This window comes from Acyrthosiphon pisum, chromosome A1, assembly GCF_005508785.2.
Source record: "Acyrthosiphon pisum isolate AL4f chromosome A1, pea_aphid_22Mar2018_4r6ur, whole genome shotgun sequence".
Lineage (NCBI taxonomy): Eukaryota > Metazoa > Arthropoda > Insecta > Hemiptera > Aphididae > Acyrthosiphon > Acyrthosiphon pisum.
In genome coordinates this window covers 107,675,794-107,691,887 of record NC_042494.1, presented here as the reverse complement: position 1 = coordinate 107,691,887, position 16,094 = coordinate 107,675,794, and the positions used below count along the sequence as shown (strand labels likewise).

The window sequence follows — 16,094 nt, the reverse complement described above, 5'->3', positions numbered from 1 at the left end:
TTTATTTAAAAATGATGTTACCCAGTGATAAAATGGTACCATAAAAAAATATAAGCAGTTAATATGTGGTTGCGATCGAGGCGAGCAGTTTTTTTTACCTATTCGAGCCGGTCAAAACCTTTGCCCCCCTCTATTGAAAACTGAAATGACGCCACTGAACTACATAAGTCATCTAGACTTCTATCTTAGATTCATGAAAGTACAGATTAAGGAATATATTATAAGGGTCTCGTGGGGAAAGGCGTATTTTCTGAACTCATCGGAGTTTACCTGTATACCAGGGCAGGATGTGGGTTATACACAAAGTCCATATAAGATTGACAAACTTACGGCTAAAGGTTTTTATTTTGTGGGGGCTTTTTTGATTGAAACTTGTGGAGGCTCCGGGGCCCCTCTAAATCCAGCCATGTGTATTTAAGGTAAACTTATACTAATTTGTCAACTAATATGCTATATGCCATATGCTATAAATTATAATAATATGCAAGCCCGGTAAACTATAGCGAGGGGCGAGGGCCATACTAAAAAATTGTGCCAAAAAGATTAATTAATTATTATTTTAGTATGCACAATGTAGGTACATAGGAAATAAATACATTATATACTATTACATAATACATTACAACTTATTTCTTGCTTTTGCATTTGAAAATTCTTTAATTATTTGGGATAATCAGGTTGAATTTTTCAAGAATGTAAGACAAAATTTTAGTACAAGTATAGTACAACTGGCAGATGAATTTTTTAATGTACTGGTTACTGTATATGGTATATCTATATTGAAAAACAAGAAATGACGTATAATGATGATTGTGTTACTATAACCTGCAGAGGAAGGACGGTATGTTGTAAATGTATTTAAAAATATATTTTTATGAATCTATAAATTATACCAATACTAAAATACTAAATAGTACAAAATTACGTCATTTAAAATCTTTTATTTCATCGGAAAGAAAAATTATGATCAAATTTTTTTCTTAAACTTTGAAATTAAAATGCTTAAATTCAATAATTAAACTTAGTCTGCTGCTGTGAAAACCAATGATGAGGCTCTAAAACAATTGTAAGTATTGAGGCCTGAGGTCGTGGCCCCCTGGCCCCTGCCACCCTTTATTCGGGGCTTATCATTATAGACGTATAGTTATCGATATGTAACTACTATAATATTATAGTAGTTACTAGTTACATAGGTATCGATTATTATTATATTATTGTTGTTGTTATTATTATTATTATTATTATTATTATTATTATTATTATTATTATTATTATACACCTACGTAACCACGTTTATACTTATTGAGGTTTTGATACCCGAACCAGTGGCGGATCCAGGGGGGGGGGCAAAGGGAGCATTTGCCCCCCCATCACCGTAGTTCTCCTTTGTTGTACACTGTATTTAGTCAATTTTGTAGCCAATTTTGAACTTTTGTACTTTTGCCCCCCCCCCCCCCATGCCCCTCCAAAAATTAAGCCCTGGATCCGCCACTGTCCCGCGGTCATGTTCGACGTGTGACCTTTTGCGGTATAGTTACATTTTACAGGCACCAGTATTTAAAAAGCAATATACTTTATTAAATCAAAAGAAATATTTAAACATTTTTACGCCAGAAAAATAACGGTATAATAATATGTATATAATAATATTCATCTACCCAGTATTATCTTTTACCGTCCTTTCCCTACGCTTTTTTTTATACTTCTACACCACCAGCACAACTCCTGGAATTCCAGTATCCTGCACCCTCTGATTATTTAAAGTTTTATTCAAATTTGTCATTCAATCATTTATTTTTGGTTACGATAAAACGATTATTCTTATTTTGAATTATATTATATTAAATCCGTTTTCAATTATTAATTCATTTCATCCAATATTCCTATTATATAAGAAAAATAAAACATTGAAAAAATGAAATGAATAAATAATTTTGTTGAGTTATTTTAATATAAATCAAGATTCAAAAATCGTATTATGATAATATACTTAATAACACACTAAGTTCGGTTTTCAAATCGCACGAAACAGATAAACAACGCGTGACTTTTTAAAAATATTTTCTCTATATTAAAAATAAAAGTCATGTACCTGTCCTACCTACCTGTGTTCTATACATTGAACATGTATGGTATTTTCTTATAAGACAAATATAAGCAAACATACTTTGAAAACAGATAGGTATTATACATAAAATATGCATATAAATTATTTCTGTTTTATTCCAATGCTTGAATTGTAATAGACTTTAAAGACGTTTGCAATCCTATCAATGTTAATTTTATTTGACTTTAAGGTAATACTGGGCGGTGGCCGAAGACACTGGTTACCAAAAGTAGCACAAGATCCAGAACAACCCACCGACGAGGGTAGACGATTGGACGGACGGAATTTGATAGACGATTGGATTAGAGACAAAAAGAAACGAAACATTAAAGCCGAATACGTATGGAATAATAGTCAGCTGGACAAAATCGATGCGAAAAATGTTGATTATCTTTTAGGTAAGTCTATGAATAGGCATTGAAATAATGATAAAAAGTTGAAATAAAATCACTGTTGAAAAAAATGTCGTTAAATCAATAAATAGTTGTATAGAATAGAAATGAAATGAATAAATAAATATAGCCAATTGCGATGGTGAAATTAATATTTTAACACTGTGGGACAGCCTAGGGCACTCGTGTAGACCTATGTATTATAAAGACGATCGCAAATTATTTAATTTATTTCATATATCTATGCAATATTTTATAATCTTGTGACGAAGCAAAACTGCAGAGGGAATACTAAATTTTGTTCCATTTTATATAATGAATCGAACGCTGTTTTTTCTTTTGAATAAATTAATTATGTAATTTTGTTTTATAGAACTGATTTAAGCGTAGCAATTAATACATTTGTATAATAATTAAAGTTGCAATTTTATTTTAATTTAAAGCGGTTTTTACTTATTTCACACTACTGGGCGGCGTTGCCTGTTGTAAAACTTTACATTCACCACATATATAGACTGGCCTCAATAAAGCGAGATAATAAGCGATGAAAAAATTGATTTTACACAACAATACTTTCAAAATATTGAAAATTAACCTATTTATACCGTTCACGTGGTTTATGGTACGTCGGTATTGACTTATAAGTTAATAACAGCTACTAATATTATATTATATGATACAAGCAATTAATGTTTGCCAAATAATGCAACACTTTTTTTTTACGATCAAATTGTATTTTGAATGTTTTTAAACTATGTATAGCAGTATAAGTAGTAGATAAGTACAATTGTATGATTTGTTAATGTTTAATGGATTTTAGTTGAAAATAAAATGTAATGGAAATATGTAAAATATAATGTTTAACTGTGTAAGTAATACAAAATATTTCATGGTAATTTAAAACTACCAAAAATATGCAGGTACAATTTTTGTAGAAGAATTTGAAGATTAAAATATTGTGTCAATATATTTAAACGAACAACAACGATTTTTCATTGAATGGTTTTAGTTATTTGGTTTTAATTCAAAAATATTAATCATAGAGACTTTAAACTTTTTATAATGATTGTGAATATTATTATTTTTCATACACAATTAAATGTTTTAATGCATACAATTATATATTACTTGTAATTACGAACCTATTCAAATGCGATATTTTGGCAAAAAATAAATCAATCAGTCAAATTAAGAAAATGTTTATCATAATATAAATATAATATAATATAAACTGTACTTAGAAATCGATTCTGATCCATTTATCTCTATCACTCAAAATCTTTTTTCCATTTTTTATAATGATGTGTCATTGAATTCAAATTTATCACATCCCATTCAGAGTTCTACTTAATAAAAAAGTATACTTGAAACTTACCAGTTACCTGACAACACATCTAGCCCTACGGTGTTTTCTTTCATCTTGTGAGTACATAAATAAATAACCGTAATACTTAGAAAATCATAACAAGATTAGGTTACTGGGTGTGTTACTCGGGATTATTCATTATTTTAAAAAATTTTGATCTTAACTATGTACAATAAATAAATAAAATATTTATTTTAAAAGTAGATACAAATCCCATCAGCTAGAAAATGTAATCCAGATTGGTCGGAAGTTGTCTAACTCACCGAGTCATACCATGAACAAACTTAACCTTTGGTACTAATGACTCGCATTACTTCTACTCTCATTAAAAATAAGAAGAAGAATATTTATTTTTTTTCGACAATATAACATCAACTTTGTCCCAGGTGTAAAACTAAAAAATAAATAATTAATAAAAAAAAAATACAGACAAAATAAAAGTACTGGAGATGTTGGTAATCTCCGCTACACTTACAGGCGCAGAATAGACAACTGCTGCAGTAATTTATTATTATTGTGATATTAAATTCGTAAACAATGACATACAATTTTAAAAACAATTCTGTATCGGTTGAAGGAACTTAAAACCATACTTTCCGACATTTATGGACTGTTGTCGTAAGTTTTTGTTTACGATTTTATAGAAACTATCGAAAAAACAGAAAAAGATTCGATTTCCGAATGTCGTAACATGAAACTTTTTGAGCACTAACACCCAAAATATAATAATAAACATTGTTGTAACAACAAATACATCATCGATCAACCCACACATTTCAATCGGTTTCCTCTCCTAGATAAATATATATGGAACTTCTCAATCCCAGAGGTATAATAATGCATTTTTAGTAACAAATAAATACAATTATTTGATTATATTGAAAACTAATTGACAATTGTACAAAGTATTGTGACAGAGTATTAAGAAGTAGTTTTCCTTTGCTCACCTCGTTACATCATAGTGATGTATAATAATTATAGCCTAATTAATAACACAACATGACATATTATTATAATTAAATAATATTTTTAATATTGTTAAATGATTATTACGTATATTGAAACAGTTAAATTCAAAAAAATCTTTCGAAATTCAATATGTTTTCTAGTCAACAAATCATATCATAAATAAATCTAGAATATTATTCAAAATTAAAAAAAAAAATAATAATAATAATAGTTAGCATTAATACCAAATAGAGCGAAAACGCAACCTTCACCACATATTATGTTAATTGTTCATTTACATTGATTTTGTTTTTAAGTTTTTGTTCTTTTTATAATTACACAATTAAGTTTTTAATAATATTGTTTTATAAGTACCTATTATATATTAGTCATCAGCAATAACTAATTACTTTAGAATATCATTGATTATATTTGTATAATGATAAAGTTACTTTGAACGTTGAAAAAAATATTAGTTTATTCCATTTTCATCACAAACTGACATTTTGCTATCAAGTTATTATAACTCGTAAAAATAAATTTTATTTTTAGTGCAAACAATAAAGAAACATAATATTATATACATGCTATTGGACGGTCTGTATAATAATGTTTAAAGTGGGTTAGTATTTCATGCATTCGTATGGGTGTGCAACGTTATGTATACAAAATATATACATAGGGTCATGTATGAATGTTTGATGTACATAATAATAAGCGTGTCCTTATGTGAACTACGTGTACCCGCAGAGTGGGGTTACTGGTTATATTATTATCCGTGCCAATTTATAATTTAAGTTATTTTTTTTTTCTTCATATATTTTTGAATATGTTTTTTTTTAATTTTCTCTCATATTTTTTGTCATACGTGGCACACAATATTTCAAACAAAGTTTCCAAAATAGGTAGTGCAGTTGAGACCATTAAAAATAATATCTTACAAAGATTTCTCAAATATATAATTGTACTTAGGTACATACTGACCGATAACTTCTTTTTCGATACGGTAATTGCTCATGGGTCCATACATAAGTTGTACAACACCACTTCACTTAAGATTGCCCTTATTAAATGTCAAACGTTCTTGGAGAACTAAAAAGTTTCCATTTATGATGCTTTTATTTTGTGATGTGTCTATAAAAATGCATAAAAAAAACTAATATTCAAAATATGTAAAATAATATTCATCCACGCTGTCTGGTCAATAAATTGTATTGAATTAATATTAAAAATATAATTTGCGTTGGATAAATTATTGAAATATTTGAAACTATTACGCATTCGATTTTCTAGTAGTTAAAAATATAAATATAATATTAAGAATATTTTATACGATTCTATTATCAATTTTATATCGTTGTTCTTTTCCTTCAGAAGTTTATATTAAACAGATAATAATTCATCAGCTTATAGGTTTTTTTAATTTTATTTTTTTGTCGACTTCAATTAAATTGTTTATATCGTACATTATGTTTTAAAGTTATGAATGAAATCTCGATATTGAAGATACTGTTGAAATAGAAAATTTTTTAGTAATTTAGATAAAAATACATATTGCATTGTTCCCACGAACCATGTGAAATTTAACACCATGAGAGAATCTTAATGGGGTGGTTTTTTTTTCATTAGTACTTTTGGAAGGGAACTTTTTGGAAACAGTTCAAAAACGAACAGGAATTGTGGCAAAACCGGTGTCTCGTGACGATCCTCGGTTGGCCGCGTGCCCAAAATATCGGCTGTTGAAATACATAATGTCTTTGATACAAAACCGCTGAGCAAAGTCAAATAAAAGAAATCATGTTTATATGTGTCCTAGGTTTGTTTGCGTATTCGCACATGGAGTTCGAGGTGGACCGAGACAAAGGACAAAACGGCGACCCACCCCTAAGCGAGATGGCCGTCAAAGCGTTATCTATACTCCAGAAGAACAACAAAGGATTTTTTCTGTTTGTAGAAAGTGAGTAAATTCTGACGATTCACATGTCATAGTAGTGGATAGGTGTGCTCACGTCGGTGGTGATGACTGTTATTATAGTCATGCCGAACAAATTAAATCAAACACAATTATTCCAAATCAATACAAACAAGAGCCATAGAAATGCAAATATGGGCCATAAATAATCTATATAGTTTTAAATAATACACAATATTATTTATTTGTATAATTGTATATATTCTGATAATTATTTACATTCAAATTACGGAGCACAATACCAAAATTCATGACAGTGAAGGTTTGAATTAACTAAATACATAATGTCCATACTAAACATGTGTTTTTCATTTAAAACATTAATAAAGCTAATTAAAATAAAATATAGATTTTTTCATTTTAAAACTCACACTATATTATACGTTTAAAATTAAAGTATATAGGTACGTGTTAATTATTCAGCTTAATATACCATGTCTAAACTAAACGAAAAATAAATTGTCCTTTTTCTAAATTATATTATAACCTAATTTTGTTAAAACATAAAAATAAAATAAGTGCTCTCACTTCGTTGAAGCGTGTGTATAATGGGACAAAAAGGTAATCTGTGTACACAGTACACACATATTATTATTACTTGTGTGTGACTCAGCTTACGATATAAAAAATACAATTTATTCTGTCAAATTACTAAATTCTTACTACCGATATTATCCTGGCATCCAGGTTTCTCACAAGGTAGAAACTTTTAAGGAAAATAACATCAATAACTTATCCAAATTAGACAAGACTTCAAGAAATTGGTTATTATAAAGTCTTCCAACGTGTATATAACCATGATAAAAATATATATATATTATTTTCATATCGATGTACATAGGTACTTAAATCCTAAACATATATAAAATAAATAACACAATAATTGGTTTAGAAAAAATTGTACATTTATAAAATACATTTTTTTTTATTTAACTGAAGTCATCTGATGCAAATGACAAATAATTAAAAAATGAAACTAAATTTACTTCAATATAAATATTTAATCGACGTAAGTAATACTATTTATTACAAATTATACCTAATTTACTATGCAACATTTTCATATTAGTTATTACATATCTATTTAAGTTTATGTATAATCTTTTCATTCACATAATGATTAAAAATGTAATACATTAGCTACATCTTGTATACTCGTTTTTTTATCTCTACAAAATTATTATTACGTTAACGGAATATTCTTGTTCGAATATGGTCATAGTTAAATCATTGAAGTAACTAGTATAATGGGAGAGTCTTATCTCCCCCCTCCCCACTTAAATGTATCAATATAGGTACCTCCTAGACAGTTCTATACAATTGAAAACATTATCTAAACATACATTAGGTATATTTGAGCAACCTGTCAACGGTCCTTACATGAAGGATAAAAACACGTATTCAAGTGCACTATGATACAATTATTAAAAGCATCGATATTTTAAAAAGGTTTTCAGACTTCAGTCAAAGAAGATCGCATTATATACTATTATATACATAATGTTAAATGAAAGAAATACTGTGTTTGATAATGTCATTATTATTTGTATATAAATAAAGACGTGAGATTGTTTTGATTTCGTGGTATAACATTCCTTTATACAGGTTGTCCATAAAAAAATTTAATCAATATTATTAGAAAGTTAATTTGATATGTAATAATATAATTTTCTGAAAACTGCAAATACATTATTTTATATTAAAATTATTTCTAGTTACTAGGTAATAGTTATATCAGGGTTGGTATACAATGACTTCAAATATTAATTTACTCTAAAATAGTAAAATTCTAGTATAATTACGATTTTCTAAAATTATTTCGCCTTGCTAAAATTGGGCATAATAATTTACAATAGTTGTATAACCTGTGTTCAATTTCCGATAATTTAAGGTAGTACAAGGTTTTATACGGTATAATACCGGTACAATCCCGGTATAATATGGTATTGTATAAGAAAAATAATAACCATATTTTAATATCTCTATTCTCTATATACATAAATGATTAGGTTCAGTAATCATTTTAGGCAAAAATTTGAAATAAATATCTTAAAGGCTATAATGGAGGACGATACCCTTCCCAATTATATAATTTTAAAACTTTGGTCTAAGGACTATGTACAGCCCCTATATAACTTCAAAATCCTAATAAAGCACACGTTAGACATACAGAAAATATGAGCTCGGGCCAGTTAAAATCAATAACAATTTTAAAACCATTAATAATTTATTAGTTATGTATATAACCACTTGTATTTTTTTTTTTTTTTTTTAATATCATTATAAAGATTTATTACCTGGGAAATCTTTCAGGTGGCCGCATCGACCACGCGCATCATTACAACAATCCTTACAGGGCGTTAGAGGAAACGCTTGTGCTGGAGTCCACGCTGGAAGCCATTATGTCTAAGGTAGACTTGTCAGATACACTCATCGTTGTCACAGCGGATCATTCGCATGTAATGACAATGGGAGGATTGGCAACCCCTCGGGGCAACGACATATTGGGTAAGTGCAATTTCATCCCTACTCAATATTGTGCTACACTAAGCAATATATTATTCGATGTCTTCTTTATTTTTTGCCACTAAATATAATCCCAACCAAAATGTCTTGCACCAGTTCGATTGATTGCACTATTTAATAAAAATATTTTCGAAACTTATTCCAACTTTTGAATAACTTGATTTTGATCTTATTTATTCGTTGATGGAATAAAACATTTTCAAAATATCAATTATAAAACAATTTAAACTTTTTTAAAGAAGATTCGTAAATTTCCTACTCAACATTCCAATTTAATCAGATTAAATCAGTGTTGTTAGGACGTGTAACTTGCCGTGACAGTGTTAGTAAAAAGTTACAAGCTAAAAATGAAAGTATTTTTTTCGACTTACCAATAAATAGTATTTACGTGTCTGTGTGGAAGTTCAAAGTAGTTTCTTGTCTTTACACTAAAAACCATTTTACTACCATACTAAAACCAAATCAACATCATACCCCGTTCAAATAAATTGCTTATACTGTATGAAAAAAAAAAAATATTATATATTTGTAATACCCAAAAAATAACTTTACAAGACTAAATTGAATTTAAAAGAACAGTTAAAACAGTTAAAAAACATATCTTTATGATTTTATTTATAAATATTTAGATACAATCATGACACTTTTTTAACGACTTTTGTTGTTTTGAAGTCGTAACTTAAAATTTGTTTTTCAAAGTTTGTATATTACACAAATTACTAAAATTAAATTATCACTTTTTCAAACAATATATCAATACATACATTCCCAAATACTACTTTGTTTTAAAGAATATTTGGTGATATCATACTAGGTCAGCCCATTTTTTTAAACAATATTTTCTAATTTATTTATAATACTATATACGTAATTTATTTTTCTATTATTGTATTACCGTATGTTCGACTAATGTTTCCAAAAAAATTATATAATATATCAACTTCCAAGTCAAAATAATATGGCAATCGTAACAGCGTATAATGTGTTATAAACAGCATAATATTGGTGTAATATATATTTTTTTAATCGTGTATAGGTAATAATAATATAGGCAATGGTAAAAACTTTGAAATCACCAAAATTATTTAATATCTTCGTTTTAAGATTCTTCGTTTTTATTGTCGTCAATAAAACATTAAAATTAATTGTTAACAATATATTAAAATAAAGTTTGAACGATGAGCCAAGCTTGACACTACACAATAAACATACAATAGAGACCAATCAAAAAAACTGACGTAATATTTTTTTTTTATGTCAACAATTCTATCATTTCCACTAATATATTGTCATTATGGGGTACAATATTATAAGCAATTACATTTATTTATTTGCATTTAAAAAAGCTGCTTAAAGGTGTGGGGTAAGAACCAACCAGTGACGGCACTTCAGCGTGAATTTCTGTTGTTAATGGTGTTTACTAAGTATTAGATCTCAAAGTCTTTGTCACCTAAACCTACTGGGAGAGGGGTTCCGAAAGTAATGATTATTAAGAGGTTATGAACGAAGGGATTAACATGACGATACTATAACAAAATACAATTCAACCTTAGATGTTATTCATTTTTCAATAAAAATGTCACGTTTAAGACTTCGAAATAATAAAATAAAATAAATATTGATCAAACATTTTAAGTTTTAACATTTTGGGACCAGATACAACTTTTTTTTCTGACCGATTTTGAGTGCCGCTTTGTTTATCGCCACAGAAACATAAGTTATAGCAGTGGCGCCCAACCCTATTACTAGGTGTAGCGACTGCTACACCTTAAAAATAAGGGGCGGGTGGGTATAATAACGTAAAATAATGAACTTGAGATATGTTAATTATTAATCACAGATTATATTGGTTTATACCTTTATATTTACTAATAATATCAATTAAAATATGATAAAATTTATAAAATAATATAATTTTGAGTATGTGAGGGGGTGGGTGGGTGGGTAAAATTATTTCTTGCTACGACTGAAAAATATATCTTGGGCGCCACTGAGTTATAGTATTCAATTATAATATTATAATAATATTCTTAATTCATTAAATTTTCAACACATTTTGGTATGCTACCAGATATTTTTCTACTGTACTATTACTATAAATATAACATCTATAATTCGTCAATTTTCCTCGCCAAGGAAAAATATCTAGTAGAATGCTACATTTATAATATTTGATATTTTTTTGGATTAAAGACTGCCGATGGATTGTCTGGTGACGGGGCGGTAACAAACAATTACCGAATTTACATACTACACTATGGGTGGTTTGCATTTCATATCTAGTTGAAATCAAACAACTTGTTATTTTACAGAGAAGGTACCTATGTTGACCTGCAAAATTATGCATATTTATATGATACACTCTACTGTGAACTATTTTTCAAAGCAAGAAAATCATCATAACTAGCAATATCGCGTAACGATATTATGGTTTCCCAGTTAATAGTTAATACTACGGTACAATATCGTACTATTGAGTCATAATACCATTTCGAATGTTTTGCATCGACTTAACGAACGGGTGTCAAAGCATAATGGCTATCGTAAAAGTATATACTTAAAAGTATAATATGCATACACCATGATATTTATATATACGGTTTTTACGGGCACTATTATGGCATATGTAGGTGTATTATAATATTTATCATGTACATAATATATATTTGCATTCTACACTTTTATAAAACGATGCGAAAGTTGAAAGTTGAATGTTTGTTTTTATGTTTACTGGTTTTTCATTTCCTATTTTCCGTCGTGACACATAAACGAGTTTATAAATGTATACATTTTACATCTGAGAAGATCTGACGGCGTAAAACAACGTAAGAATCGTACGACAGTTTCATCGTCTTTCATTCCTTCGTGACACAATAGAATATATAGCTACACAGAGAGTAAAATAAATAAAGTCCTCATATCTCGTATAGTTTTGTTTTGTTTTTTATTTTTATTTTGTATGGATGTTTATATAGAATATGTGTTTTATACGCAAAAAATGAAATCAAATAAACCGTACGGTGAACGCAGAGTTCGCAATATATTTTAACTTTAACGCGACGATGTAATATTAATGAGGAAACCTTATATAAACGTCTCGACTCGTCATTAGCACCGTGCTAAGATATAATATTTATACGTTGTTTAGAAATTCATGAACAATAAGTTCTACATTTATATCCATTAATGTACAGTGTAGTGTATTGTTAGTGATATAAATTGGCTCTCGTGGACTTCACACTTAGCTCACACGTTGAATGACATAATATGTCTATAATACAAATCTCTGCGCACTTAACGCAAACCAGAATTTTACGAATCCATATGTTTTTAGACGTACATAATTGCAACATTATATTATTTTACATTTATAAATGGTTATGCTAATGTAAATTTGGTAACCAATTTTCCAACAACAAAAAAATGAATAATAGTTAAATTGTTCAACCTTTTTGTAAATTTAAAAAAAATACCAATTAAATGTGTTAACATCTAGCTCAGCCCATAAATACTAAAAAGTCATAAAAATATATAATTTGTATATATTAACAAGTATAGAAAAATTGCCAGTTTGAATTTCATAAATTATTTACCAAAACTGTAACTGTCGCAAAAATTACAGTAACAAAAATGTATAAAATTGCAAAGCTAATATTATATAATACATTATTTTCTATTCAACTGACTTTTTAATACATTCTGATAAACAAAAAATATATATCTATATATTGACATAATACATTTATATGGGAGCTAAGATATGCTTAATTTGTTTATATTTAATTGCATGGTTGAAGTCCAGAATCCTACAAAAAAAAAGTAAACATAGAAATTATATGATATAAAATTTAAAAAATGATTGAAGTTAGAAATACAATTTTCAAAAACAAATAATTCGTGATCGAATATTTTCTTTTTTTATGAAACCGTGAAAAAAATGTAAAATTATTAAGATTATTGACATGGAAATAATATGTATGCCTAATGCCTATACATTGTATTTACATAACAAATACCATTACAGTAATGAACATCCAACACGACACAATTTGTTATTTATTTATTTTGACGTTTATGTTTAGTGATGACTTGTTTAACGAAAACAACTTAGACTCTAAGGGAAACGTACAATAAATCATAATCCAAAAGCAATGACATGTACGATTTATTGTTGGAACGTTATTTTTTACCAAATTATGTTCATTTACCATGACCCTAGCTTAATCGAAACCCTCCGGAAACCACAATCCCACAGTTATATGCATAATTTCGTTATCAACTTTTTCTCGTTCATCTAAAGAGGCCACCGCGTAAATGACACTTCGGGGATTTATTTTCCCGGGGTTCGGGCTTTTTCAGTTCAATTTACATGATTTGAGTACTATAATCGTTCAAATTATAGATTAAAATGTACATGTATTAAGCATAGTTTTTGTGCACTGGGCACGATAATATTATTATAATGTGAAAAGAATATTTAATTAATTGTTGAAAAATATTATTCGTTGATTTTAAAAGGTGTTTGTAGAGAATACCAGGTGATTATTTTGTCATTGAACACTCGTTAAGTATACATGTTTTTGAAACAAAAAACTTTAGATGCTTTCTAATCGTTAAAAACAACATTTTAAAAAGAATATACCTAATATATTTTATCCACGACATTATAAAAGTTTTTTTAATTTTTGAATTTCAACATATGGTTTAAATTTCATATTCGTAGTCAGAGTATTTCGATACATAAAAGTTGAATTTAGGAGTTTATGAGTTATAAGTGTTTAAAGTGTATATGATCATTGAGCGGAGTGGAGTGGTTACCCCGCAATTTGTTGGTCAACTACTCCACTCATCAAAACTTTAAATACTTTTAATTCATATAATACTACTCGTTCTAAATTCAATTTTATATATCAAAATACTCGAAAAAATATTGTACTTTCGAAGATGAAACTAAAACTGCATGTTGTAAATCAATAATCCAAAAAAAATAAAAAATTATAAAGTATTATAAGTTATATTTTTTTCTTAAATATATTTATATAATATATTATATATGTACTTAGGAAAAATATTATTTCTATATTTGCTTGTCCAGCTCAGTTTCTTTAAGGAAGTAGATAAGGTAAATTTATATGGCGTAGGACCTATGAATTCGTATAGATTTGGGTTGATTTATTTATTTTTATTATTTTTTTTTTATTTTTTTATAAAAATAATGATTTATTTGGATTTTCTATGTCATTATAGAGAAGTTACAATAACAGAGTTTTCTCTGTATAATAATTGGTTTAGTAAAATATATTTTAACACTTTCCTTGATGCAATGAAAGAATTCTCAAAATAATTGTCGTCTTGTAAGTGATATTCAATTACGAGGATACTTGTTATTCAATTATACATAATATGCTAGTAAAATAATGTACCATTATCCATAATAAATGCACATCGTGTTGTTATTCGATTCAGTGGCGTCTCTATATTATATTTAATATTATGTTAGTTTACATTTAACAACTGCATTTATGGTTTATATACTTAATTTTAATAAATTGTGTTCTGTGTACAGAAATTGAACACAATTAAAACATAAATAAACTAACAGTTATTAGTTTTAACTTTGTGTAATGTATATCAAACAATTTTTATGATTTAAAATATTTTGAAGTGAATGTAATTTGCACATGATTAATTTATATTATATTTTCAATACCTGGCAATCATCTGTGAGTCTGTGACGTCCGAAGCGTAAGTGGTATCGTGATCTCTTAAATTAAATTAATTGACAAACTAACAGAAAGTGTCATCAATGTTTCAATGAAAGGCTTCTTTTAACAAAATTATTCATGACCAGGTATTGTAACTTATTTGTAATTGTGTTTGATACAGATTGCTATTGATACAGATAATCCAGTTTATGACTTGTAAAAATAAAAAAATATTTAATTTTAATACTAATAAGTAATAACAAAGGATAAATAAAAAACTAAGTAAACAGTTAATAACAGAACACAGTAAATACTGTAATAATCTAATACACCTACACTAAAAACTCAATAATTTATAAAATAGAAACACAAATCCGGAGAGAAAATTGCAAAAGAAAAGAGAACGGATCAATTTGCACACGGACAACTAAAATTATTCGCATCGAACTTTTAAAGTAATCTTTAACGTTAGATTTAAAATTTAAAATGGCAACATCACAGAGTTACGTATGCTTAATCGTGTAGATTTTCTTTTGTATTTATATATCTTTTGATACCCAACAAATGTGCTCAATCGTATCTTAAAATATGTGTTTTATGCCCAATCATGTCATACCCTTTTGAGCACGATGCTTACAATATTATAATGAAAATTCTTTTAAACATTTTACGAAGGATAAAAAGAAAAATATTGATATTGATTTTTTTATGTTTCATTTTGATCAAAATAGATCACCAAATGTAATAAATAAATATAAATAAATTTTTTTTTTTTTATCGAAAATTTGTTTTATAAATATACCGTCAAACGCATTAAGTTCTATTTCCAACCGATATTAGGTACAAAAATACGATAGTAATATGATTACCATTTCCATAATTTTTTCATTAATGTCAAAATAAATGTCCGAAATCAATTAATCAATAATTTTTTCTGGGAAGTGGGTACACAGTTAAGGTTACTGAATTCTTACTAACCCCGGGTGAACCGTTTCCTATATTGCCTTGTCATCAAAAAAATTGTTGGTATGGATCAGGAATACAGTAATAAACACAGATATAGAGAAAAAAATGTCCA

The 16,094-nt window shown here is 27.7% G+C and overlaps 1 protein-coding gene across 1 annotated transcript in view; it reads left to right on the top strand.

The window, feature by feature from the left end:
- The first annotated feature begins 2,236 nt into the window (after positions 1 to 2,236).
- The window catches only part of LOC100570241 (alkaline phosphatase, tissue-nonspecific isozyme-like), a 77,801-nt gene continuing 63,943 nt past the window's right edge, over positions 2,237 to 16,094 (top strand). Inside the window, exons 1-3 of the mRNA XM_029487995.1 lie at positions 2,237 to 2,505; positions 6,630 to 6,770; positions 9,099 to 9,293. Coding sequence (XP_029343855.1) covers positions 2,274 to 2,505; positions 6,630 to 6,770; positions 9,099 to 9,293 — 568 coding nt within the window. The 5' untranslated portion in view covers positions 2,237 to 2,273. The remainder of the gene's footprint in view (positions 2,506 to 6,629; positions 6,771 to 9,098; positions 9,294 to 16,094) is intronic.